The sequence below is a fragment of the Narcine bancroftii genome, chromosome 10 (assembly GCF_036971445.1).
Source record: "Narcine bancroftii isolate sNarBan1 chromosome 10, sNarBan1.hap1, whole genome shotgun sequence".
NCBI classification, from domain to species: domain Eukaryota; kingdom Metazoa; phylum Chordata; class Chondrichthyes; order Torpediniformes; family Narcinidae; genus Narcine; species Narcine bancroftii.
This window is the reverse complement of record NC_091478.1, coordinates 23,282,233-23,306,472: the sequence shown is the minus strand read 5'-3', so window position 1 is coordinate 23,306,472 and position 24,240 is coordinate 23,282,233. Positions and strand designations below refer to the sequence as shown.

The 24,240-nt window shown below is 42.2% G+C and overlaps 1 protein-coding gene and 1 long non-coding RNA gene across 3 annotated transcripts in view; both read right to left on the bottom strand.

The window, feature by feature from the left end:
- Positions 1–6,585: 6,585 nt before the first annotated feature.
- On the bottom strand, positions 6,586–20,560 carry borcs7 (BLOC-1 related complex subunit 7). 2 transcript variants are annotated; one of them, XR_011345431.1, is made up of 6 exons: positions 20,393–20,560; positions 14,989–15,051; positions 14,181–14,224; positions 11,783–11,803; positions 9,278–9,362; positions 6,586–7,288 (listed from the first exon to the last, which is right to left on the bottom strand). XR_011345431.1 is itself a non-coding variant. In XM_069900189.1 (5 exons), the coding sequence occupies exons 1-5, from the start codon at positions 20,522–20,524 to the stop codon at positions 7,237–7,239; spliced, it is 312 nt and encodes a 103-aa protein (XP_069756290.1). In that variant the 5' UTR covers positions 20,525–20,560; the 3' UTR covers positions 6,586–7,236. The 2 variants fall into 2 exon arrangements, 1 of the variants encoding a protein (XP_069756290.1); XM_069900189.1 differs by lacking the exon at positions 9,278–9,362.
- Positions 20,561–21,462: 902 nt separating this feature from the next.
- LOC138744294 (uncharacterized) overlaps positions 21,463–24,240 on the bottom strand; it is a 15,145-nt gene continuing 12,367 nt past the window's right edge. Inside the window, exon 3 of the long non-coding RNA XR_011345432.1 lies at positions 21,463–21,518. This is a non-coding gene — a long non-coding RNA (uncharacterized lncRNA). The remainder of the gene's footprint in view (positions 21,519–24,240) is intronic.

The window sequence follows — 24,240 nt, the reverse complement described above, 5'->3', positions numbered from 1 at the left end:
ATGCCACTGGTGTTTGATATGGACTGATGAGTATTTCAGTCTTGTTCAGGTTGATGGTCAGGCCAAAGAGCATAGCAGTGTCTGAGAATTTGTTCACCATTAACTGTAGATCACTATCTTTGAGCCAAAAATGCACAGTCATCTGCAAAAAGGGTTTCTTGAATGACTGTGTAGAGGCACTTTGTCCATGCGTTCAAGCAACGAAGGTCAAAGAGAGTGCCATCCAGTCGATACCTGATATACAGTCCCTACTCCAGACCTTGGACAGCACATGACAACGTGCAAGTGAAGAACAAATTGAACAAGACTGGGACTAGAACACAGCCCTACTTCACCCCATTAGAAATGGCAAATGCAGCTGATGTGTCACCACTACAGAGGACCTGTCCTGTTATTCCGTCATGGAGCAATTGAATCATCTTTACAAATTTCCTTGGGCATCTGTAATGCCTCAGGATGATTTGGAGAGCCTCCCGGTTTACAGTGTCAAATGCCTTTGTCAGGTCAATGAAGGCAGAGTACAGAGGCTTGTTCTGCCCGATCCACTGACTGTTCTGGCCAAAAGCTGCACTGCACCTCCAGGAGATTCCTTTCAGAGACAGTGACAAGTCTGTTCAGGAGGATGCGGGAGAAAATCTTGCCTGCGATAGACAGCAGTGAGATACCCCTGTATTTTCCGCAGTTTGATTTGCTTCTCTTATTTTTGTAGAGTCACAATGAGGACATTGCGGAAGTCGTCAGGCATCTCCTCTGTGATCCAGATGTTTTCCAGGATGTCTTGGATCGCCTGTAATGCATTTGGTCTGAGAGCTTTGTATATCTCAGCAGGAATACCATCCTGCCCTGTTTCTTTCTTTGAATTCATCTACAAGATTGCTTTTTTGATCTCATCAGTAGAGGGCAACAGGTCTAGGACATCCAGGACTGGCTGCTGGGGATGTGCTGTAAGGCATCAGGATCAATTGTGGACGGCATATTGAGTTGGTTGGAAAAGTATTCAGCCCAGTAGTTTTTCAGTCCTTCCTGGTATTTGATCAGGCTTGACCATCTGCAGTCCAAAGTACGGGCAGAACTGCGAGAAATGAGAGACAAGAGGTACAGATGGAACTGCGAGGAAAGAGGGACAAGCAGTGGCAGAGAAAGGATGAGCAGGTGGAGCGCTATGCAGACATGCAAGCTACCAGAGAAATTTTCAGGGCCATAAAGTCAGTTTATGGTCCTTCTAAATCAGGATGCTCCCCCTTGCTGTCATTTGATGGATCAAGCCTGATCAAAGATTTCTACATAGTTAGGGAATTAAGGGATATGGGGAAAAGACAGTTAAGTGGAGATGAGCCTACCATCCAATTAGTCATGATCACATTGAATGTATTATCATCAGTGTATCTTATGTTTGCCTGCAGCAAGATAAAAAAGGTCATTGCAAATGAACATTGTACTTATGTGTATGACAATAAACTTGTTATCAGCTTTATCACCTATAAACTGCCTCTCCCAATGAACTTTTGAGTGTCCATATCTGATGCCAATAAAATGTGCCATTCCCTGATTTGGAATTTAACAGTAGCAGAACTGTTTTACATTGCATTCACTTCCTCTGGGACTATTTACTGTCTAATACTTTTTGATTATCTATGAACAAATATATAATATAAAAATAATTATAGCATAAAGCATTTGAGTTTTAAGAACATTAAACACCCTGCTGGAGGAACTCACCATCAGTGGGAGAAATAAAATGGTTGAAGTTTCAGGTCTTAACTCTTCACCAAGACAAGCTGCTTTTTAATTCAAGAGTTCCAACCTGAAACATCAACCATTCTTTTCCTCCCACTGATGCTGCTCCATGCGCGGGTCTCCTCCAGAATGCTTTTTGCCCCAGATCCCTGCAGTCTCCAAATCTGTTTACAACCAGCTGATACTGAGAGTGATAGAACTTATCTTTCTTGGTAACAACAGAGGGACATAAATTTTTAAGGCTCTTCAGTGGAATGTTTTCAAAGCACAGGAGTTGTGAAGCAGAACAAAGTTCAAGGAACTGAATGGAACATCAGACTGGTGCCAACATTGGTGTAGTTTTAAGCAGTTGTTGTTCATTCAGTTTCTACAATTGAAAATATAATTGTTCTCATATTGAGGTTGTATTCCCACTCCAAGTATCAGTGGAGTGAGCTTCAAAGGGAAAGAAAATGGTTCTTCCCTAAACAAAAAGAGAGAACACCAGAAATATTTAGCAGGTCAGGCTGCATTTATGGAAAGAAAAGGGTAAACTTTCATAACTTTATGACTTTCATAAAATCTGGCCAATTACTGTAAAATCAGAATCAGAAGAAATTTGAAGAGCACTAAGGTATGAAATGTGTTCACCACAGCAACGTCACTGGTGTCCTGAATGCAGCTGGACAAATATGTTAATCGCCTTTGCTATCCCCCAACTGTGTGTCATTCCCCATGCTTTGTGCTGTTGTGCACAGTGCATGCTATTGCCTGTGCAGTGCATTAAAGAGTCCTAGAGATGGACAGCAATAGAAATAGGACCTTCAGCCCATCAATGCTGACATCTTTTGCCCAGGCGAACTAATCGCATTTTCCTTGCCTATTAAAGTGTCTGTCTGAACACCTCTTGAACCTGTTATCCGGAATTCAAGCAACCAGCAGCCTCAAGCAATTGTCAAAAAAAAATCGTGGAAAATAAATAGGTAAAATATAAGAAAGTTTAATATTGGTGTCACAGTGGTCAGTTCGCCAATCACGCAACACACAATCTCAAACAACTGGCAAATTCACTATCCGACCTCTGGGAGTTACACTGTGTAACACATTTCAAGAATACGTTATCAGAAATATAGGTAAATAACATCAAACTTAACTATCTCATGAAAATAGTATTAATTTTAATTATTTCAGATAGCCAGCTTTTCTTGTTTGTGTCAAGAGTAGCAAGCTCTTATGTAACAATAATTCAGTTTTTCTCTCTCCACTGATGCTGTATGATAGGCTGGTGATCATTGTGGGATCAGAGGTGGAGAGGGTCAGCAAATTTAAGTTCTTGGGAGTCACCTTCTTGAAGGATCTTTCCTGGACCTAACATATCAATGGCATCGTGAAGAAAGCACGTCAGCGCCTCTACTTCTCACCATCTCAAAGGATCTTTCCTGGACCTAACATTTCAATGGCATCGTGAAGAAATCATGCCAGTGCCTCTACTTCCTCAGGAGTTTCCAGAAGCTTGGTGTGATACCAGAAACCCTGGCAGAGGAGTGGTGGAAAGTGTGCTGACCAGCTGCGTCATGGTCTGGAAATGGGAACACCAATACCCCTGAGTGTAAAGCCCTCCAAAAGATAGTGGACACAGCCCAAGACATCACAGCAAAACCCTCCCCACTATTGAGTGCATCTGCAGGGAACACTGCTGTTGGAGGGCAGCAGCAATCATCAAAAACCGTCACCACCCAGCGCATGCTCTGTTCTCACTGTCGCCATCAAGAAAGAGGTGTAGGTGCCACAAGACTCGTACCACCAGGCTCAGGAACAGCTGCTATCCCTCCACCATCAGACTCCTCAATGACAAACTCAATCAGAGATGTCATTTCTTGTGCACCTTATTGATTTTCTTTTTGTTCATTTTGTTTACATTTGTTATCCATTTACAGTTCTTTTATTTGTTTACACTGTGTTCAGTTAATCTTTGCTCTACTGATTAGTGGTAATTCTGCCGCACCCACAGGAAAAAGGAATCTCGAGAGTTGTATGTGATGTCATGTATGTACTCCAACAATAAATCTGAAATCCATTTCCAACATTTACTTTAGTTTCAGATTTCCAGCCAGAGCCACAGACCATCTTCTCACAGTTCTTGATGTTCTTTTATTTATTTTCTCTCAAATTATCTTAGAGAGCTTTATCGACCTTACCAGGGGTGCATAAAATCATGAGGGGTATGGATAAAATGTTCTCCCCCCCCCCCCCCCCCCAGAGTAGATGAATTCATAACTCAGGGCATACATTTAAAGAAAGAGGGGAGAGATTTAAGAGGGTCCTGAGAGGTTACTTTTTTTTAAACTCAGAGGGAGATCTATATCTAGGACAAGCTACCAGAAGAAGCTATGGAAACAGGTACAATTTGAACATTCAAAAGATATTTGGATGGATATATGGATTGGAAGGATATGGACCAAATGCTGGAAAATGGGACTTCCTCAGCTATCATTTGACCAGCATGGATGAGTTAAGCTGAAGGACCTGTTCCATGCACTAATTGCTGGAACCACCAGTAAATGATACGTGAACAACCTTGATCTCCACCTATCAAAGATATTTCCTCTACTCTATCCACCCCTCACTCTCACTGCACTTAAATCACACCATTCCTTTTAACTTTCTCTATTCTCATGAAGGCTCATTGACCTCAGATGTTGACTCACCACTATCAATGCCTAGATCCTAACAAGTGACTGGACTGAGAGACATCTTGCAAGCACAGCAGAAGCCTCAACATTTCCCTATACTACCTGCATTGTGTCTTTGGTGAGGAGTGTTCCATCTGGAACGTGAATTTGTCTAAGAGGTTTGGAATGAGATGCAGCAGTCTTTGTTGAGATTCATTCCATACAGTTCAATTCTCTGAACTGCAGTATATTCCCAGAAATACTCACCTAACACCATTAGAACATAATAGCACAGTACAGGCCCTTCAGCCCACAATATGGCACTGACCCATATATCCAGCTGAAGAATATTTAAACCTTCTCTACCTCACAACCGCCTATTTTTCTTTCATCCGTGTGCCTGTCTAAGAGCCTCTTAACTGGCCCTATTGTTCCATCTTCCACCAATACCCCTGGATATGCATTCTCAGCACCCACAACTCTCTGTGTAAAAAAAACTTACCCCCTGTTGTCTCCCCTAAGCCTTCCTCCCTTCACTTTGTATAGATGTTCTATGGTGTTTGCTACTCCTGATCTAGGAAAAAGGTGTTGGGCATCCATCTACCTTATCTATGCCTCTCAGAATCTTGTAGACCTCTATTAAGTCACCTCTCATCCTTCTTTGCACCAAAGAAAAAAGTCCCAGCTCTGCTAAGATTTGTTTTCCAATCCAGGCCACATCCTGGTAAATTTCATCTGTACTCTCTCCAGTTTCCACATCCTTCCTATATTGAGTTGACCAGAACGAAACACAATATTCTAAGTGTCATTTCACCAGACATTTATCGAGCTACAACACCTCACGACTGCTAAACTTTATTCCCAAACTAATGAAGCCCAATGTACCATAGGCCTTCTTAACTATCCTATCAACCTTGAGAGATGGGTGGATTTGGACCCCAAGGTCCCTCTGTTCTTCCACACTGTTAAGTATTCTGCCATGAACCATGTACTCTTCCTTCAAGTTCAACTTTCCAGAATGCATCGCCTCATATTTATCCAGATTGAACTCCATCTGCCACTTTTGTGCCCAATTCTTCATCCTGTCTATATCTTGCTGTAACCGTCAACACTATCCACAACTCCTGCAACCTTCATATCAGCAGTAAACTTACTGATTCATCCCTTGCTGGAATATTATTAGCTCAGCACACTTTGGTCTGCCCAAAATCATCTAATGCAAGGACTTGTCAACAAATGAAGGCCTACATGCAGAAGGCAACAATGAAAGAGGTGCAGTTGTTGAAAAGCTTCTTTGAAGAAAGACGACAGAACAGTACAGAGCAGAAACAAGCCCTTCTCCCCATGAGGTCTGCACCAAACACAATTCCAAATTTAATTAAATCTCTGCTGCTGGACATGATCTGCATCTATTCCCTGCATATTCACCTCTATCTTGAAACCTGTGAAACACTATCAGATCTGCTTCCACCACTATTCCGTTCCAGGCACCTGCCACTCTGTGTAAAAATCTAGCCCTGCACATCTCCTTCAAACTCCATCCCTCCTCCTCTTCCTTCCACCTAAACATGTCCTCTAAGATGCGACATTTTTACCCTGAGAAAAATGTCTACACTATCTCTGCCTCTCATCATTTTGTAAACTTCTCCCCTCAGCCCCCGACATTCCAGAGAAAACAACCCAAGTTTGTCCAACCTCTCCTTACAGCTGGGAAACAAACTGGAAAATCTCTTCTGTACCCTTTACAAAGCTTCTCCCTCTATGAAAAATAAACCATAATTTTGCCAAAATAGTAGTTTGTAAGAAAAAGAAAATACCAGAAGCTGTGACACGTTACTCTGTCAGTCTTCTTGCATCGAGGATAAGTTGCTTCATGTCCGATCCTGAGGTGACCAATGAAGACTGCATGGAAAGGTCAGACTCCGCCTCAGTGACGGCTGCTGAGCAAGTTATGCTGTGCGATGAGCTCCCTCCTCAACTTCCATTATGCTCCTGATGCATGGTGACTTTTCCAGTGCTGTCACAAATACTCCTTCTCCATCTTGTGCCATCTTAGGACAAGGCATCCACAAAGCCAGAAGGATTGTTGCATTTTTATCAAGAAGACTTTGTGTACCTCTTTAGATCTCGTTCCCTTGACAGAGCTCAGAACATTGTAGAGTTTCACACACATGATTCTAATGAACGAGGAACCCTCTTTTACAATAATGCATTAGGATTTATTCCAATAAATATTTAATGCAATTTTTAACCTTTTCAGTTAAACAACTATAATTCTCCTTATGTGTTAACTTTATAGCATTGATGCATGGCTAAGTATGTATTGCTGGGACACAGTATTATTCCAGGCTGTCAGATGGGTCAATGGAAACTAGACTAATGAACTTAGAATACAACAGTCAATTATGACCAATGAAAATGGATTCAGCTATTGAAGATAACAGAGGATCTTGTACTAATAAATACAAATGTGAAGGTTATTATAAACCACAAATGTTTGACAAATCACCCTCCACATTACAACACAATCTTTTCTGCCAAACACCCAACCAGCGAAGCAATGATACACATCAACAATATTACTGCTTCCCAATTCAACAGCGCAACTTTTCAACGTCCAATGGCAACGTTGTGTGTTTCTCAAGGACAGAAACTACTGTGTGTTTGTTATCAAACAGCACACCTAGGAAGGTTCTGGAGGGCATTGTGAAGAGGGGCTTAATGAAGAGGTGTTAACATTCATGATCCTTGCTGTATTGTGAGCACAGACAACACGCTCCTCCCACCCACCCCTAAATTCGATGCAAGGATTCTTCTCCTGGAAGTAATAATCTTGCCATTTTCCAGTTCACTTTAAGAGATGCTTCAGCTGGTCCTGAAGGTTTGTAGAAAGTTCAACGCTGTTGAAACATTTAATTAAGAGATTTAAAAACATTTATGTTTAATCTGGTACTGTGCTTTTACAGTAACCATCAATAGTACCACAAATAACACCATCCTTGCTCCCCACTTCAATTTAATTTTACTTCATTCATTGTAGAGATGATTAAATAAATCTTGAATGAAGTGCTTGTTTCATGTTTGAACAATATTTTTTAATGTCCAGTAACAAAGATAATGTTCTGCAAGGACAACATCCTGGAGATGGTGGAAATCTAAAACATCTCACAGCCCCAGGGACTCAGGTTTAATCCTGACCTGATCTCTGATGCAATCTGTGTGGTGTTTGCACATTCTGTGTCTGGCTGTGTAGCTTTCCCTCGGGGTCTCTGTTTTCCCCCCACAGCTCAAAGATATCTTGGTTGACTAATTGGCTTCTGGAAATCACCCATTCATTTGGATAAGTAGAAAAAGAATCAAAAGGGGTAATATGAGAGAGAACAGAATACAGGGGTTCAGGGTAACGAGAGGGTGAATGGAAAAAATGCTCTGCTGGGAACTGGAATGATGGACCACATAGTTTCCTGCAAAAAATTGAAGATGATGGAAACACTACATGAAGAATAAGATGAAGGCACCATATCAGATCTTGATAAAACTAGAGGACAGATATTTTGGGGAATGCGGGAGAGATTTAGAGGAGATACAAGAGGAGAATGGTAAGGTTCTGGAATGTGCTTAGGCACAGAAGACTATTGGCCAAGTGCTCGGAGATGGGACGAGTACAGAGAGTGTCCCCGTGGGTGAGTTGTGCCAAATGGCCATTTTTACAAGATAATTGTATGACTTTCAGGTTTTCAGATTAAAAACCTGCCAGATGAAAAAGAGCTACACATGCGGATCCCTTTTTGTGAGTATTAAAAACATATCCAAGAACTATCAAAGTGAGATGAGGAGTTCTGCTTCTAACAGCCTTTCAGCCAGTGAATTCCAAAATCCCTATTAATATCTGCCTAGAAAAAAAATCCTCACCTCCCCTCTAATCCATCCTTCATCTATGCGTCTTGGTTTTCAATCTCTCTGCTAGGGCAAATAGGTCTTTCCTATTCATGCTATGTAAAACCTCTTAATTGTATGCATCTTGATTTAGTCACCCCTCTGTTCTTTATAAATCCTATCTCTTCTTACAGATAAAATTTCCCATTTCTCTTAACATGTCCCAAAACCTCCTCTGTACATTCTCCACAAAAATCACACATTTTTTTTGTGACCAGAACTGTACACAGTATTCACTCTGCTATCTAACCTGTTATATGCTTTTGTTTACGGAGTAAAATGCCTGGAGGGGAAGAAGGAATTGTCAAGTTTCAAGTCAAAAACTATCACCAAAGCTGTTTGTGAGAGTGAAGGCAGCTGGTATAAGGAGGTTGGTTTGGGGCAGGGAGAGACAGAGGTTCACCAATCTTTCACTGGCCCATTTCATTCTTCCCATCCTCAACTTATACCAACCACCTCCTCTCTTCACAATCAATCTTGATGAAGGGTCTCACTGATGCTGTTCGACCCACTATTCGTCATGCAGATTGTTACTTCACTGCAGTCTCATGTGTCTCTATCCTCAGTACCTTTCTAATCACTTGACTTGTCCACCTTTTAGGAGCAATAGAAATGTTCTCTTATTTTTCCCTGTGCTTCTCTGCTATTCGATATCTTCTCAGTTAACCAATACCTTGTTGTAATCCTCTTGTTTCACCTCCACAAACTCATTACCACACATTTCTCCCCACTAAATTTCATATCACAGTATTCTGTTCAACTGACAAGAACAAACCAGAGGTGTGTGACCCAGTTATCATTGGGGACAATCAAAGGAGAAGCAGGTGAGCAAACCCTAACCCTAATGTGTGAGCAAACTTAAATTCCTGGGAGTCACCATCTCGGAGGTGGATCCAACACACTAATTGTTGCTGTTGTAGTTGCTGACAGACATAGAATATTAAAGCACTCACAGTAAGCCTCTCACCAGCTGCAGACCATGCGAGAAGGCCAAATGTGTCTGGGACATTCTGTCACAAATTAAAGGCTTGAAGCACACTATTAAGAAGATGATGATAAAGCCATTTGTGAGGTGACCTTCTTTTCCTCATGTGCAAGAGAACATCAATCTAATGGGCCACCAGATGCTTGTTCCTTTCTGGATGGCCATCAACAAGTTTCCTTATCTGCTCTGGCATGGACAGCAAGGAACTTTCATTGTGGTTAAAAAATAACTTAAAACAACAAATCTGGACGAGAAGGCCAACCAGTAAATGGCGCTGCCTTCTCCCTAACTTTACAACATTCCAGTTAAAACCTGCAACGTATCCTTCATGGATTTGGTGCAGATTTAGGAAATCAAGCTTGGATTCGATGCAACGTTTTTATCCACTTGCATTTGATGCATTATTGAATTATGCAAGGGTGGTACAGTTTGCATAATGATAAGGACGATGTTGTTATAGCACCAGAGACCCGGGTTTAAATCTGCCGCTGTCTGTACAGTTGCGTGGATTTTGTCTGGGCAGTCTGTTTTCCGCCCACTTACAAAGACATTCGGGGATTGTAGGTTGATTGATGTAATTGGGTAGCATGGGCTCATGGGCCGAAGGGCTTGCTACTGTTCTGTATGTCTAAGTGTAAAATGCAGTGTGCATGTCAGAAAGCATTAGGTTGCTCTGCTTGCATTTAAAGTTGCATCACAGAAACTTCAACAATCCTCATCACAGAGTTTTAAAAAAATCAACCTACTTTACCAATGAAAAAAAAGCACAGAATTCAAAGAATTAAAATAATTTGTTATTTTCCAGTGTTTCTTTAGGCAATCCTACATTCCGACCTTAGTCTAGCTATTTAGATTTAAAGTTTCATTCCCACTTTTACTTATATAGGGTAGAAGACATGATACCATGCTCCCATTCTCAATTTCACAACCAACAATTGCTGGCGAAAGTGACAGTGCTATCTTATAACAACAAAGTCTTTAGTGGTTTGGTTTCTTATCTGCATTACATTACCAGCTGAGGGAAGAAACCTCAGCCAGATGTTGAGGAAACATTGCCACTTAACCCAGACAAAGATGCAGATGCCTGATAGGCAAGCAGGAAACTAAGCATGCGTTTATGCATGTGTAATCATTATAGCCAACAGTTCATAAACACAAAGGACGTATCATTAAGAACACACCCTGCCCCTCCTGCCTCATCCATCGAGCTGTAAAATTATAGTTTCACACCAACTGTACGAAAAGCTGAAGTTATTATTGCATTCACATTTCTGATGGAGATCGACTTGACAGAGCAACACAATAGCTTAGCTCCAATAAAGCCAGGTTTGATCCTGACCCCAGGTGCTAACAGCATCAAATTTATCTGCTGCACATGCCTGGCTCCTCCGGTTTCCTTTCCCACATCCCAAAGGTTAATCCACTACTGTCAATTTCCCATTGAGCAAGTGGGAGGATGTTGATGAACGTGCAAGACAAAATAAACGTTAGGGGAAAAAATGGGAGTGATGGGGGTGTTCTAATAGTGAGCGTAGGCTTAATGGGCTGGAGGACTAGAATTTAACAGACTTGACTAAATCCCAAGATTCTGCAGATTTTGAAACTGTTCCCATGGATTGGAGATAGGCAATGGAAACACAACCTTTTAAAGGAGAGAGAAGACAGAGAATGACCAAATTATCAGACAAGGATTAGATGTTAAACCTTGTCATAATTCAATTGAGCAGCAGGGAAGCTCCCTCTCAGCAGTTGAAAAATATCAAGTATTCGCACCACCTAGAACGTGCTCTGTTCTCGCTGCTGTCATCAGGAAGGAGGTACAGGTGGCACAGGATCCAAACCACCAGATTCAGGAATACTTGCAACCCCTCAACTATCAGACTCCTGAACAACAGATTCATACAGAGACTCATTTAAGATGTCATACTTTATTTATTATTTCATACTGTGTATTTATACCTACATCTGCATTGGCACAGAATGTCTAACATTCTTTCTTAAGTGTGTTTTGTTGCCTGGCCTGCAGAAAAATAATCTCAGGGTTATATGTGATATCATGTATGTACTTCAAATTTAAATTTAGACATACGGCACGGTACGGGCCATTTCAGACTACAAGTCTGTGCTGCCCAATTTATACCTAATTAACCTACAGCCCTGGTACGTTTCGAATTGTGGAAGGAAACCAGAGCATGCGAGGAAAACCCACGCAGACATGGGGAAAACATACAAATTCCTTACAGACAGCATGGAATTCGAACCCGATCCTGATTCCTGCTGCTGTAAAGGTGTTGCACTGACTACTATACCAACCATGCTGCCCATGTACTCTGACACCAAATCTGAACTTTGATTCCAAACTCTGATCGTCATTTGTTTGCTGAAGTGACCCAAGACCTATGATAAAAATCATGGGGCATAAAGCAGCAAGTGGAATAGAGTTCCCACCATTGTCAATGTAGGAAATACTTACTTTTTCTGTATAGCTTCCTGTCTATAAAATAGAGAAGAAGAAAAAATAGGGTGTAGCATATTTTAAATCACAGACAGAAAATAAATATTTAACAAAAACAATTTACATTATTGTCTTCTCATTTCTTTATAGAATAAATCATTGCATTGCCATACTCAATACAGATTAAGACAGGTACATGGATAGGAAAGGTTTAAAGGGATATGGGGCAGAACAGTTTTTAAACCAATGGCTATCAGGTTCTTGAATGGCCTCTTACTACCCTAATCATAAACTACTCTGGGACCACAAACAGATCTGCCATTGCTACCGAAACACTACTTTTTTCTTCCACTAACTGTACTGTGAATATTTATTTTCTCTTTCTATATTGGGGTAATTTAATGTATGCTCTTGTCATGGTACATCTTACGTATCTGTGTGGCTGCAACAGGTAAGCATTTTGGTGCATGGTATTTCAGTGTACGACAATAAACTCATTAAATGGTTTATAACTTGGGAAGACAACTTGGTTGGCATGAACAAGTTGGGCCAAAGTGTTGTAGGACAAAACAATTTCAATTCTTCCATATATTGGAAAAATCTACTTCACTCTAGTTCTTAACTTCAGAATAAAAGAATCAACATCAATGTTACTAAATAAGAAAGTCTGCAGATGCTGGGGTCAATTGCAATACACAAGCATATTGGAGAAACTCAACAGGTCATGTAGCATCCATAGGAAGGGAAACCAACATTTTGGGCTTGGGCCCTCATCAGGGTAAACAAAAAGAGGCAAGTACCTGAATAAAAAGGTGGAGGGGGAGATCAGAGAGGAAGGGGTAGGGGAAGGAGAAGGAGCACAGGCTAACAGGAATCAAGTCAAGTTTATTGTCACCTAATTGTACAAGTACAACCCGACGAAACAGGTCATAGGTGGATACAGGAAGAAGGGGAAAAAGGTGAGAACTAATCAGGGGAGAGGATCAAAGGTAGATCTGATAGGAAGGTAGGGAAGGGGGTGAGGTGAGGAGCTGAAAGAAAGGAGACAGAGGGCCGGGGGAGAGACTTGGGGAGGGGGGTGTTAACGGAAATTTGAGAAGTCAATGTTCATGTTGTCTGGTTGATTGTTCATCCAATTTGCAGGTTTCCTCGGTTTGGCAACATACCATGCTGGAGTTGCGATCTCTTCCACAGAACCTCCTACCTGTTCCCCTAACTAGTGAAGCACCTATCAGTACAGCACGCATCCTTTCTCCTATACCTCTCTGAGACTTGACCACTGTGGTATTTTCTCAGTAGGTCATCCCCCTCAACAGTATCCTAAACAGTATACATGTTAGTTAGGGGAATGATCACAAGGCGACCCTGCACTGACTGCCTATTCCCTTTCCCTCACCTTTTTTTTTTAAAACTTTATTTAAAGATTTTATCACAGGAATAAAAAGAAAAATTACATTTAAAGAAAAAATATAAAATAAAATAATTACAATACAACATTAATAACCTAACTTCCCTTTCCCTCACCTGAAAGTCATCCAGTTAGCTGTTTCTTGCTCCAAAGTGTGACTGCTTCCCTGCAAGTCCTGTCCCTCACCCCCTCAACCTCCCAAAAGATCCAGAGTTCATCCAGTGTGGTTGCAGTGTCCCTGATTTCCCAAACTCAACAAGAGAAGAACAGAATTGCTTTGGCTGCCAATTCCACTGCTGTTGAAAAAGGAAATGCCCCATCTGTCCTCACTTCAGCCTCCAAATCAAAACGGCTGCACTTCCCCTGCACTGCTATCAGTGCCAAACCCATGCCAGTCCCTTGACTGAAATCTCTCGAACCAGACTCCAAGTCCCACTCTGCCACTCATATAGTGGCTGCTCCACTTAAACTTCACATTTAATTGACCGCAGTTAATTAGCAAACCTTACACAACCTTGACCAGTGCTTTTTTCCCCCCCAAGATTTTCAACCTTCTTCAAGATTTTTGATGAAAGATTCTAGCTTGAAATGTCCACCATTCTTTTTCTCCCACTGATGCTGTTTGACCTGCTCAGTTCCTCCAAGACTGTTTGTTGCTCCAGATTCTCTTTTCTCATCGTTATTGGTTAAAACATTTTCACTTCTTGCATTGATAAATTTCTCCAATTTATAGCTTATTACATAATAATTAATTGTATTTTAAGTTTGTCTAATTTATAGCAATTTTCTCCCTAAAGTTCTCTTTCCCACAAATATACAGGTTTCCAGGATCCAGCAATACAGCTCTAAAGTTTCTGCAACACTGCAAATAGAACAAAAATTAAATATTAAAAAAATAACCTGTGCCTATTTCTGAGGCCTACATTGGACTTAGTTTTGGAATTTAATTCTGCACTGGGAAAGTGTAAAAACAGGAAGGACAAGAAGAATAAAAGGAGTTATACTTACTGGTATTGAAGATGTGTTGTTATAATTGACATTTTCCGCAGGCTCTGCCCAAAACAAGGAGAAAAATAATGAAAACAATATCTTTGAAATATTAAAACCGCCCCCCACCAACAAGAACATCAACAGGGAACAGTGCCATTGGAGAGCAGTGGCAATCAAGGATCCACACCACCCAGCACACGCTCTGATCTTGCTGCTACCATCAGGGAAGAGGTATAAGTGCCACAAGATTCACACCACCAGTTTCAGGAATAGTTGCTACCCTCCACCATCAGACTCCTCAACAACAAACTCAACCAGGGACTCACTTAAGGACTCTTACTTGTGCACTTTATTGATTTTTCACCTCTTTTTGCATGTGTATGTTGAGTACAGTTTTTTATTTGCAATGCCATTAAGTGGTAATTCTGCCTCACCCGCAGCAAAAAGAATCTCAGGGTTGTATGTGATGCCATGTATGTATTCTGACAGTAAATCAAAATGTGAATCTGAAGAGCAAAGACATGAAAATGTCAGTAGGACAGTGAAATGAGCAAGTATAGAACCTTTGATTACTAAATTATTTAAAACAATTTGCAGCATGCTCTCCAATGATCTGGCCAATAGCTATCCCTAACCAAAGGCACCACAAGAAATGATCCAGTCACTATCACAATGGTAGAATGGTGAAAGGAGCTTGAAAGGATATGAACCAAACGCAGGCAAATGGGACTAGCTCAGAATGTCAACTTTGCCAGCACTGGACAAATTTGGGGTGAAGGGCCTGCTCTATCCTGAAAGATACGATGGCTCTAAATGGAGTACTTACATCCTCAGAGTGTAATATGGAGTCCTCTTGCATCACCATGTTTCTTGCTGCCTGACCAAGGAGCTGCAACGGCAAAATCAGTTCAAATTTTACTTACGTAAACATTGTACATCAGGAAAATGTGATGGCAATAAGCACAAGTGGGTGGCGCAGTTAGCATAGAGGTTCGAATCCCATGCTGTCTGTAAGGTGCTTGTATGTTCTCCCCGTGGGTTTCCTCCAGGTACTCCAGTTTCCTCCCACCTTTCAAAACATACCGGGTGTAATTGAGTGGAACAGGCTCATGGGCTGAAAGGGCCTGTGCTACATATCTAAATTATTTAAAAAAGTAGATGGGATTATTCAAATTACAAGATTTGACAATGATAAAAGATCATTTTTCATTGAAATGCTATGCAGAATCAAGAGGGCAAAGAGGATTTCTCACCTGAAAAGTGGCATTGATCTTCTGGTTTCTGTGATGGGAACAATGAGATTTGGAGTCATGACTCTATCTCTTCAGATAGAGTTATGACTCCAGGTACAGAAGCTTGAAGACCAGAACCTCTAGGCTCAAGATCAATTACTTCCCAACAACTATCATGGTCCAGAGCCTCTCCTTGTTACACTAAACAAGGACTGTGGTGGCACAATAAAAGGACGGTCTATACTATTGCAAAGTAACTTTTTTTGTACAAAAATAACAATATTTATTAGCTTTTTAATACAATTATGTACCATATATATTTGTGTAATCGTTGAATTTTTGGACCAATTTTTCAGGTTGACTTTTAAATAGGTACTTACCACAGTCAAAAGTATTACCTATGTCATTTTAGGAATTGTGAGTTTGGATGGCCAGGACCAGGTGCCAAGTCTGCATCCGGGGCATTGGGAGCTTGGATAGGCGGGCGGCTGGGACCAAGGAGAAAGTCTGTAGCCAGGGAGTTGGCAGCTCTGCTGAGCAGGTGGCCAGGGTGAGGGTCTGGGGTTGGGGCATTGGGAGCTCTGGTGGGCGGGCAGCTGGAGTGAGGGTCCTCGGTCAGGGTGTTGGGAACTCCAGTGGGCAGGTGGCTGGAGCATCAGGAGCTCCAATGGGCAGGAGGCCAGGGCATGGGTTCACAGCCTGGGCATCAGGAATTCCAGTGTGCACACAGCCGGGTGAGGGTCCACAATCAGGGCATCAGGAGCTCCAGTGGTTGGACGGCTGGGGTGAGGGTTCGCAGTCTGGGCATCAAGAGTTCCGATGGGTGGAAGGCTGGTGCATTGGGAGCTCCAGTGGGTAGGCTGGGCATCAGGAGCTCCGGTGGGCAGTGGCTGGACCTCTAGAGTCCTGGTGGGTGGGCGGTTAGGATGTAGGGAAGGGCGGACAGCTAGGGCCAAAAATAGGGGGTCATCGTTTACACAGGTCATACAGAAAACACATCAAATTTTTGGGCACAAAAGTGGGGTTGCGGGGTGGGGGGGGGGGGGAAGGAAAATCGACTATTACATAACTATATACAGCATTCTATTGCAGTTTTTTTTTAAGATGACATGTTTGGCTACAGCAAGCAAGAATTTCAGTGAAAATATACATTATACAATGTGCATGACAATAAACTCGTTATCATCACCACTTTGGAACTTCAGGGCAGGTAATGCCTGCTCCTTGGGCCTTATTACTTCTTCATTTGGGAAGCAGTCTTTTCAACTTTTGTTTCAATAGATAAAAGTTCTGGAGAAACTCAGCAGGCCATGCCGCACCTACAGAAAGCAAAGAGTAACCAATGTTTCAGGCCTGAGCCCCACAGGAAGAGATTACCAACTGGACAAAAAAGATTGTGGATGTGCAAAAAAAACTGCAACATTCCCACTGACTTCTGGCAACCTCTTGTCCAAGCTGCTCAAAGGATAGAAGAGCATTCAAGATGGGGAAAGGAGTGCTCACCCCATCAGGCGCTTCCTATGCCATCTATGGAAGAGTCTGCGGTTCCAACTATGGTCTCATCAGCCATTTTCATTACAAAATCAAAACAATCTAATCCTCAATTTCAAGGGACTACAACAACCTGCTCAAATATGTCAGGACCACTCAACCCCAGACCTCATCGTGGGTCTAATCCAAACATCAGATCAGAATCAAAATTTATTGTCAAGAAATTCATTGTTTTGTGGCAGCGTCACAGTGCAAACATTTATTTAAACCATTTTACAAGTATAAATTTTAAAATGTGCAAGAAAAAGTCACAGTAAAGCAGTGTTGGTGGTTCATTGTTCATTCAGGAATGTGATGGCAGAGGGAAAGAAACCGTCCTTGTGCCACTGAGTGCTCATCTTCAGGCTCCTTTTTCCCATTGACGGCAGAGTGAAGAGGGCATGGCCTGGGTGGCGGGGTTTTTAAGGATAAAGGCTGCTTTCTTAAGACACCACCTCTTCTAGATGTCCTCAATGGAGCAAAGACTAGTGCCCGTGATGTCGCAGGCCGAGTTAACAACTCTCTGGAGTTTTTAAACAAAGGGTTAAAACTTCATACAGGAAACATAAAGCATGATTCCAGAGGCAAATGTGCCTTTAAAATCCACATCACCCGATAAAATTATGCACCGGAGATCGAACTCTCTACCTATGATTATGATAATCTCTATCGCCCAGGGAAGCTGAACAATCCTCCCGATGCTCTATCTGGTATGATCTGCGCTCATATACAATCTGATCGCTTGAAAGAACTTCAAGAAGATTTATGTCATCCTGGTGTTACAAGATTGAATAATTATGTGAAGTCTCTCAACTTCCCGTATTCACTCGAAGATGCAAGGCAAATGACTAAGGAATGTGTAGTCTGTGCAGAGTGCAAACCCCAGTTCTACAAACCTTCCAAGTCCAGCCTTATTAAATCCACAAGACATTTTGAGCGGCTCAGTATAAAATTTAAAAGGACCACTACCATCTAACAATAAAAATATCTACTTCCTTAATGTTATAGACGAATTCTCATGTTTTCCTTTCGCTATCCCCTGTACCGATGTGTCAGCTTCAACTGTAATTCACTCTCTTGATAAAATCTTGAGTATTTTTGGTTATCCTGACTTTATTCATAGTGATAGAAGATCTGCCTTTATGAGCACTGAGCTAAGACCAAGCCCTCCTGGCAAAAGGTATCACTACGTGGTAATGGGCAAGTATAGAGGGGTAATGCCACTATTTGAAAAACTATCACTCTTGCACTGAAATCTAAAGGTTACCCCACCAGCCACTGGCAAAATGTATTGCCAGAAGCGCTACACTCTATTTTCTCCTTACTATCCACGGCTACTAATGAAAGCCCTCACCAATGTATTTTTACTTTTCCTAGAAAATCGAACACTGGGACAACTTTGCCAGCCTGGCTATCTAAACTGGGACAAGTTTTGCTGAGAAAACAATTAGACACAGCAAATCTGACCCATTTGTAGAAAGAGTACAGCTACTCCACACAAATTATGTATCCAGGTGGAAGAGAAGACACTGTCTCCCTCCGTGACCTTGCCTCAGCCAGGGTGCAGTTAACTACCTCCTTTCCTCAAACCACTAACGTGTCCCAACCATCTGTTAGTCACATACAACCCTCTTCTCAATGTGTCGATCAATCTAACAATCTATTGCAAGATTCTGTGTCAGCCCAGGAAATATCACCACAGCATGAACACGTCCTGCCTACCCCTGAATCCTAGATTCAGTATCTTAGACATTTGTTGTAGGGTGGGGTCTGAGTGGGTTATGGAATCAATGAAGTGGTACTTTGAGTAGAATTTTAAGGTCACTTCTTTTTAACCTGGCCTATAAAGACGACTCCTGTTTTTTGGTGTGTTTTTAGGTGCTTCAATGGTCGTCTTATATGCAGAAATTTATGGTATCTATCTCTCTGCAGATTCTCCATATCTTCTGAACAATTTTCTTTTCCACTCAATTTATTGCCATAAGCAAACCAAGATACTCTGCACTCGGTCCCCTCTTCCAGATCGTTTATGCACATCATAACAGTTGTGGGCCCAGCACTGACCCCTGTGACATCCCAATCATCAGTGATTACCAACAAGTAAAAACCTTTGTATCACAACTCTCTGCTTTTTACTGGTTAATCAATCCTCGATACATCACTACTGTGTTGTTAACCAATGCTGTGAAGACAGAAAATACACGGCATACAATATAGGTTTATTAAATTACATTAGCAGGAGAAAGCAATATCAAGTTCAGGTAGACAATGTCACCTTAGTCAAAATTGAACCTAATTCAAAGATCATTGTGAAATGGTACAGTATTTATGGCATATTTTGGCAGCACATCTCTTACAAGTTGATAAACATACATCTTCGAATTCCTTTGAGATATTGTTACAGTTCCTTGTTAACATTTGTCTCTTAAGAAATGTAAATCACTGACATCAAACAGTTACCCACATTAACAGTTAATACTGCATAGGTAATATCTAGGTTTTGCCTTCGATACATATCAAATATCTGTGCTCTGTGTCCTTTTGGTTTAAGTTTTAATCATCAAATGCTCATTATTAGTCTGGAGAGTTAATTGAATCTTTAAGACACACAAAGCAAAGTAAGCTTTTCTTTAAGGCATACAAAGCAAAGATACCGCCACTGGTGCCCTCAGTAGTAGTCCCGTTTATGAATGAGAAACAGCTGTGGCCGACCACAAAGCTGTTTATGAATGGGAGAACAGGCTCTGTCAGATCGTTTAAGCTGTTAACACTTCTGTCAACCTGTTTTAACAATGAGCACTTTAAAGTGGCCTCGAACTGTTAGTATAAATGCTAATGTAGCTGTCTGGAAAAGCCAATGAACATAATGCTTTCAATAAACATGACTGAATTTTTCTAACACCCGATTTAATGCAAGAGGATTCTGTATTAATAAAAATAATAAAGACATGTTTTTCCTTAATAATTGTCATTTCTGGATGACTTAAAAATAGAATCTTTCACACCCCAACTGCATGCATCCTTATCTTCTGTATGTCCTTTATGTGGCACCTTATCGAACGCCTTCTGGTGAATGTTACCCCAAAGTAGGGGAATACAAAACGAGAGGGCATAGGTTTAAGGAGAGAGGGGAAATGTTTACATGGGACCTGAGGCACAAGTTCATCACAGCGGATAGTGGATTTAGGACCGAGGGAGCAGAGGAGGACAATTAAAAAAAATAGGCTTGGGAGGCAACGTAGGAAAACGGGGCGAACTTGGTCAGCAGGGATAAGTTGGTCTGAAGGGCTTGTTTCCATGTGGTACAACTCTGTGAGTCTATACCGTTTGCTGAGAAGAACCATGTTAACCATTAGTATCCATCAAGAGCTGAGGGGTGATGCTGAATCCCCAACTCTAGGCCCGGCCCTTCAATGGCAGGCGCCGGGAGTTACTTCCTGTCGGTTTTGGTATTTCGCCCGCCCGTACCTCAGAGCTGCGCGAACCCTTCAGGATCTGCTTGGTGAGCGCAATAACATCCGTGGTGCAGGTGGAGACTTTTTCCGACAGTAGACCTTTCACCGACTGGCCGAAGCGAGCTGGTGGCTCTATGGCCGCCATCTTGGCCAAGCCGTTACGGTGGCCGAGTCCACCCCGTCCGCAACTCGGCGTTTCAAAACCGCCAGGCGCGCACCACTGCAGGGCAGAGAGGTCTGCTGCAGACTCGTTTATACGTGCCAACTCGAGCAGACTGATAATTTGAAACCTTTGCATTATAAAAATTAAACAAAGTCTAAGAATCCTGCAAAATTACACATTTTGAGCTCAAACAAACCCCTGGGGGAACTCAATTGTCAAGCAGCATGGGGGGGGGAATGGACAGTAAACATTTCAGGTCAAACTCCTGCTTCGGGACTGTTGGGTCTTCAACATTTACATTTTGCTCTGTAAAAAACCTCCAGCAAAAATGGGCGACACGTCCATTCGTAAAGTTGTTAACGAGGCTTTTCAGAACTCCTAACTTTAATTGCAAAGCAATACAAAACAATTTGATGAAATATTTCTCAATCAGTATGTGTTCAGTGCATTTATATCAATGAACAAATTATTCAGCGCTCACATTGTTACTTCTCCCCATTAATGCACAATGAAATCAACAACAAATACAAACTGGATTTCTGAAAAAGAAAACAGAAAATGCTGAAAACAATCACATCAGGCAGTATCTGTGGAAAGAGAAACAGTTAACAGTACAAATGCTTCCACGGATCCTCCCTGAACCACTGCTGTGTTTGGGAAAGTATCAGGTTATTGGGTTCACAGAGAGACGAGTCTGGACACAAGAGTTACAATCAAAGGGGATATTGAACACACAGGAGACAAGCAGGGGAAGATGTCAAATGATACACTGCCTTCAAGGCAGATTGCCTCTACCACTTCCTCTGCGCCCCTTTCAGAGTCACTCTGTCTTCCAGAGGGAGGTGGAAGGCATAGTCGACAACTATGGATTCAAGGACACATTTCCCTACCTGGACAATGTGACCATCTGCAGCCATGACCAACAGAACCATGTCGCCAATAAGTTTCTCCAGGTGGCCAAAAGCCTCAATCTGATCTATGATCAAAACAAAGTGCGTCTTTAGCACTTCCTGGGTTGCATGATGGAGAATGGCATCAACAGGTCAGACCTGGACCACATGCAGCCCCTGTTGAAACTCCCATTACCCCAGATCCTTGGGGTAATGCTTGGGCTTCTTTTCCTATTATGCCGTCAAAGCCCGCCCCCTGGTGAAATCGGCCACTTTCCTCCCGTCGGCAGAAGACCGAAAGGCGTTCACACACATCAAGAGTGACATCGCCAAGGGACAATGCATGCTGTAGATGAATCCATCCCCTTCCAAGTGAAGATTGATGAACCTGACTTCACCCTGGCTGCCACAGGCAGGCAGGCCCATGGTATTTTTTTTCCAGAACCCTCCAGAGCCCTGAGCTCTGGCACGCAGCCATCAAGGAGGCCCAAACCATAGTGGAAGCTGTGCGCCATTGGAGGCATTACCTGGCCAGAAAACCATTCACCCTGCTGATTGACCAACATGCAGTCACTTTTATATTCAATTTCAAACAGCAGGGAAAAATTAAGAATGACAAGAGACTGAGGTGGAGAATTGAGCTTTCCACCTACAACTATGAGATCTTGTGTGGATTCTCCAGATGGATCGGAGTTCGCCTGCTGAATCCGCCCGTGGAGCTTTTATGAAGGTAAGCTAACTGATGTAAAGGTGGATATTCTCTGCCTTTACATTCACTTTTTTCCCCCCCACAATAAAAAGGCTTAGCTTCAGAGGCGGACTGAAGTTGCTCCACCTCCTGCGTAAAAGGATTGCTGTTGAAACTGGCTCCAAAGGGGAGGGCTGATGATGATGTGATGACATCGTCAGCCCGCGGCCCAAGAGTGTGAATCTTAGACCCCCATCTGCGATTATGATGCACAGAAGAACTGCCCAAGTTCTAAGGCTGCTTGAACAGATCTCCGTTAGTGCTTTCTCTTCCAGGGGTGTATGTTCCATGTCATGGTGGTGGGCAGTGCTACTGCACCTTCAAAAGCCAGCTCGGGAATCTCCTCTGCATAAAAGGAGCATGCGATCTGCCTTATCCGCCCTCTACATAAAAGGTAAATTCGGCTTTTTGCTTCATAACGTGAGCAGGGAATAACCCAGCTTTTGTGCAAAAAAAAAACCCTATAGAACCACAGAGCTCTACACTACAAAGCAAGTCCTTCAGCCCATCTAGTCTGTACCAAAATATTTATTCAGCTCAATCCCACTGACCTGCACCCAGACCAAACCCCTTTATACCCCTCCAAACTTCTCTTAAATTTTGAAAGTGAACCCCTATCCACCACCACCACTGACATCTCATTCCACACTCTCACTGTCCTCTCATGAAGAAATATCCCCATAATGTTCCCTTTTAAACATTTCACCTTTCACCCTTTAGCCCATGCCCTCAGTTCTTGTCTCACCCAACCTCAGTGGGAAAAGCCTGTGCAGGGCAGCATGGTTGACATAGTGGTTAGTGCAATGTCTTTACAGCGCCAGCAATTGGGACTAGGGTTTGAATCCCGCACTGTCTGTAAGGAGTTGGTACATTCTCCCCATGTCTGCATGGGTTTTTGCTGGCAGCTTTGGTTTCCTCCCACCATTTGAAACGTACTGGGTATAAATTGGGCGTCATGGACTCGTGGGCTGAAACAGCCTGTTATCGTGCTGCATATCTAAATTTTTTTTAAATTCTACCGATACCCTTCATAATTTTGAATATCTTGATTAAGTCTCCCCTCATTCTCCGATGCTCCAGGGTATAAAGTCCTAACCTGTTCAACCTTTCCATGTACATCAGTTCCTCAAGTCCCAGCAACATCCTTGTAAATTTTTTTCTGCATTCTTTCAATCTTATTGCTATCTTTCCTGTAGTTACGTGACCAAACCTCACACAGTACTCCAAATTTGGCCTCACCATGTCTTATATATAGACCATAAGATACAGGAGTGGAAGGAGAACATTCGGCCTTTCAAGTCCACTCCGCCATTCCATCTTCACCATTCCATTCCATCCAACCTCACATATCATCCCAACTCCAGGACTCAATACTTTGATTTATGAAGGTCAATGTGCCAAAAGCTCCCTTTATGATCCTATCTGCCTGTGTCATCACTTTGAGCGAATTATGTATCTGCATTCTTAAATCCCTGTGTTTTACTGCGCAGTTCCCTATCGTTGACCATGCGAGTCTGACCCTGGTTCATCCTCCAAAAGTGCAATACCTCACACTTGTCCACTCAATCCCACATTCTGTAATTTGCCCTCTTTACACGGCTCCATGAATGCTAGAGATAGCCTGTAGAAGAGGTCGCAGAAGAATTCTATCTTGCACTAAAAAAGCTTAACCTCTTCTCTCAGTGTGGTGAATGATAAGTGCTGCAAGTTTGCAATGGATTGCAAAATCCACACCATGTAGCTTTCATATGACACTTTCTACTTTCAAATGAGTTTGATTAGAAGTTTTTGTAGGAGTAAATTGTGTCAATGATGTTGGTGTTGCACTGTTCAAGATTCTTTTATTGTTGTGTAATAAAACAGAAAATGTGATATTGCGCGAAATTTCCTTTAGTCTACTGTGATCAGCAGAAATTGCTCAGTGCCCCTTACAGTCAGAGAAGAAGTCTCCCCAGAGTCACTGAGTGTCCATGGATTTGCCTTTAGAGCTCCTGCAGCCTCTGCAGCTGTACAGCCTTCAATCCAAACCATCGGCAACCCAAGCTCCAGATCCATATATC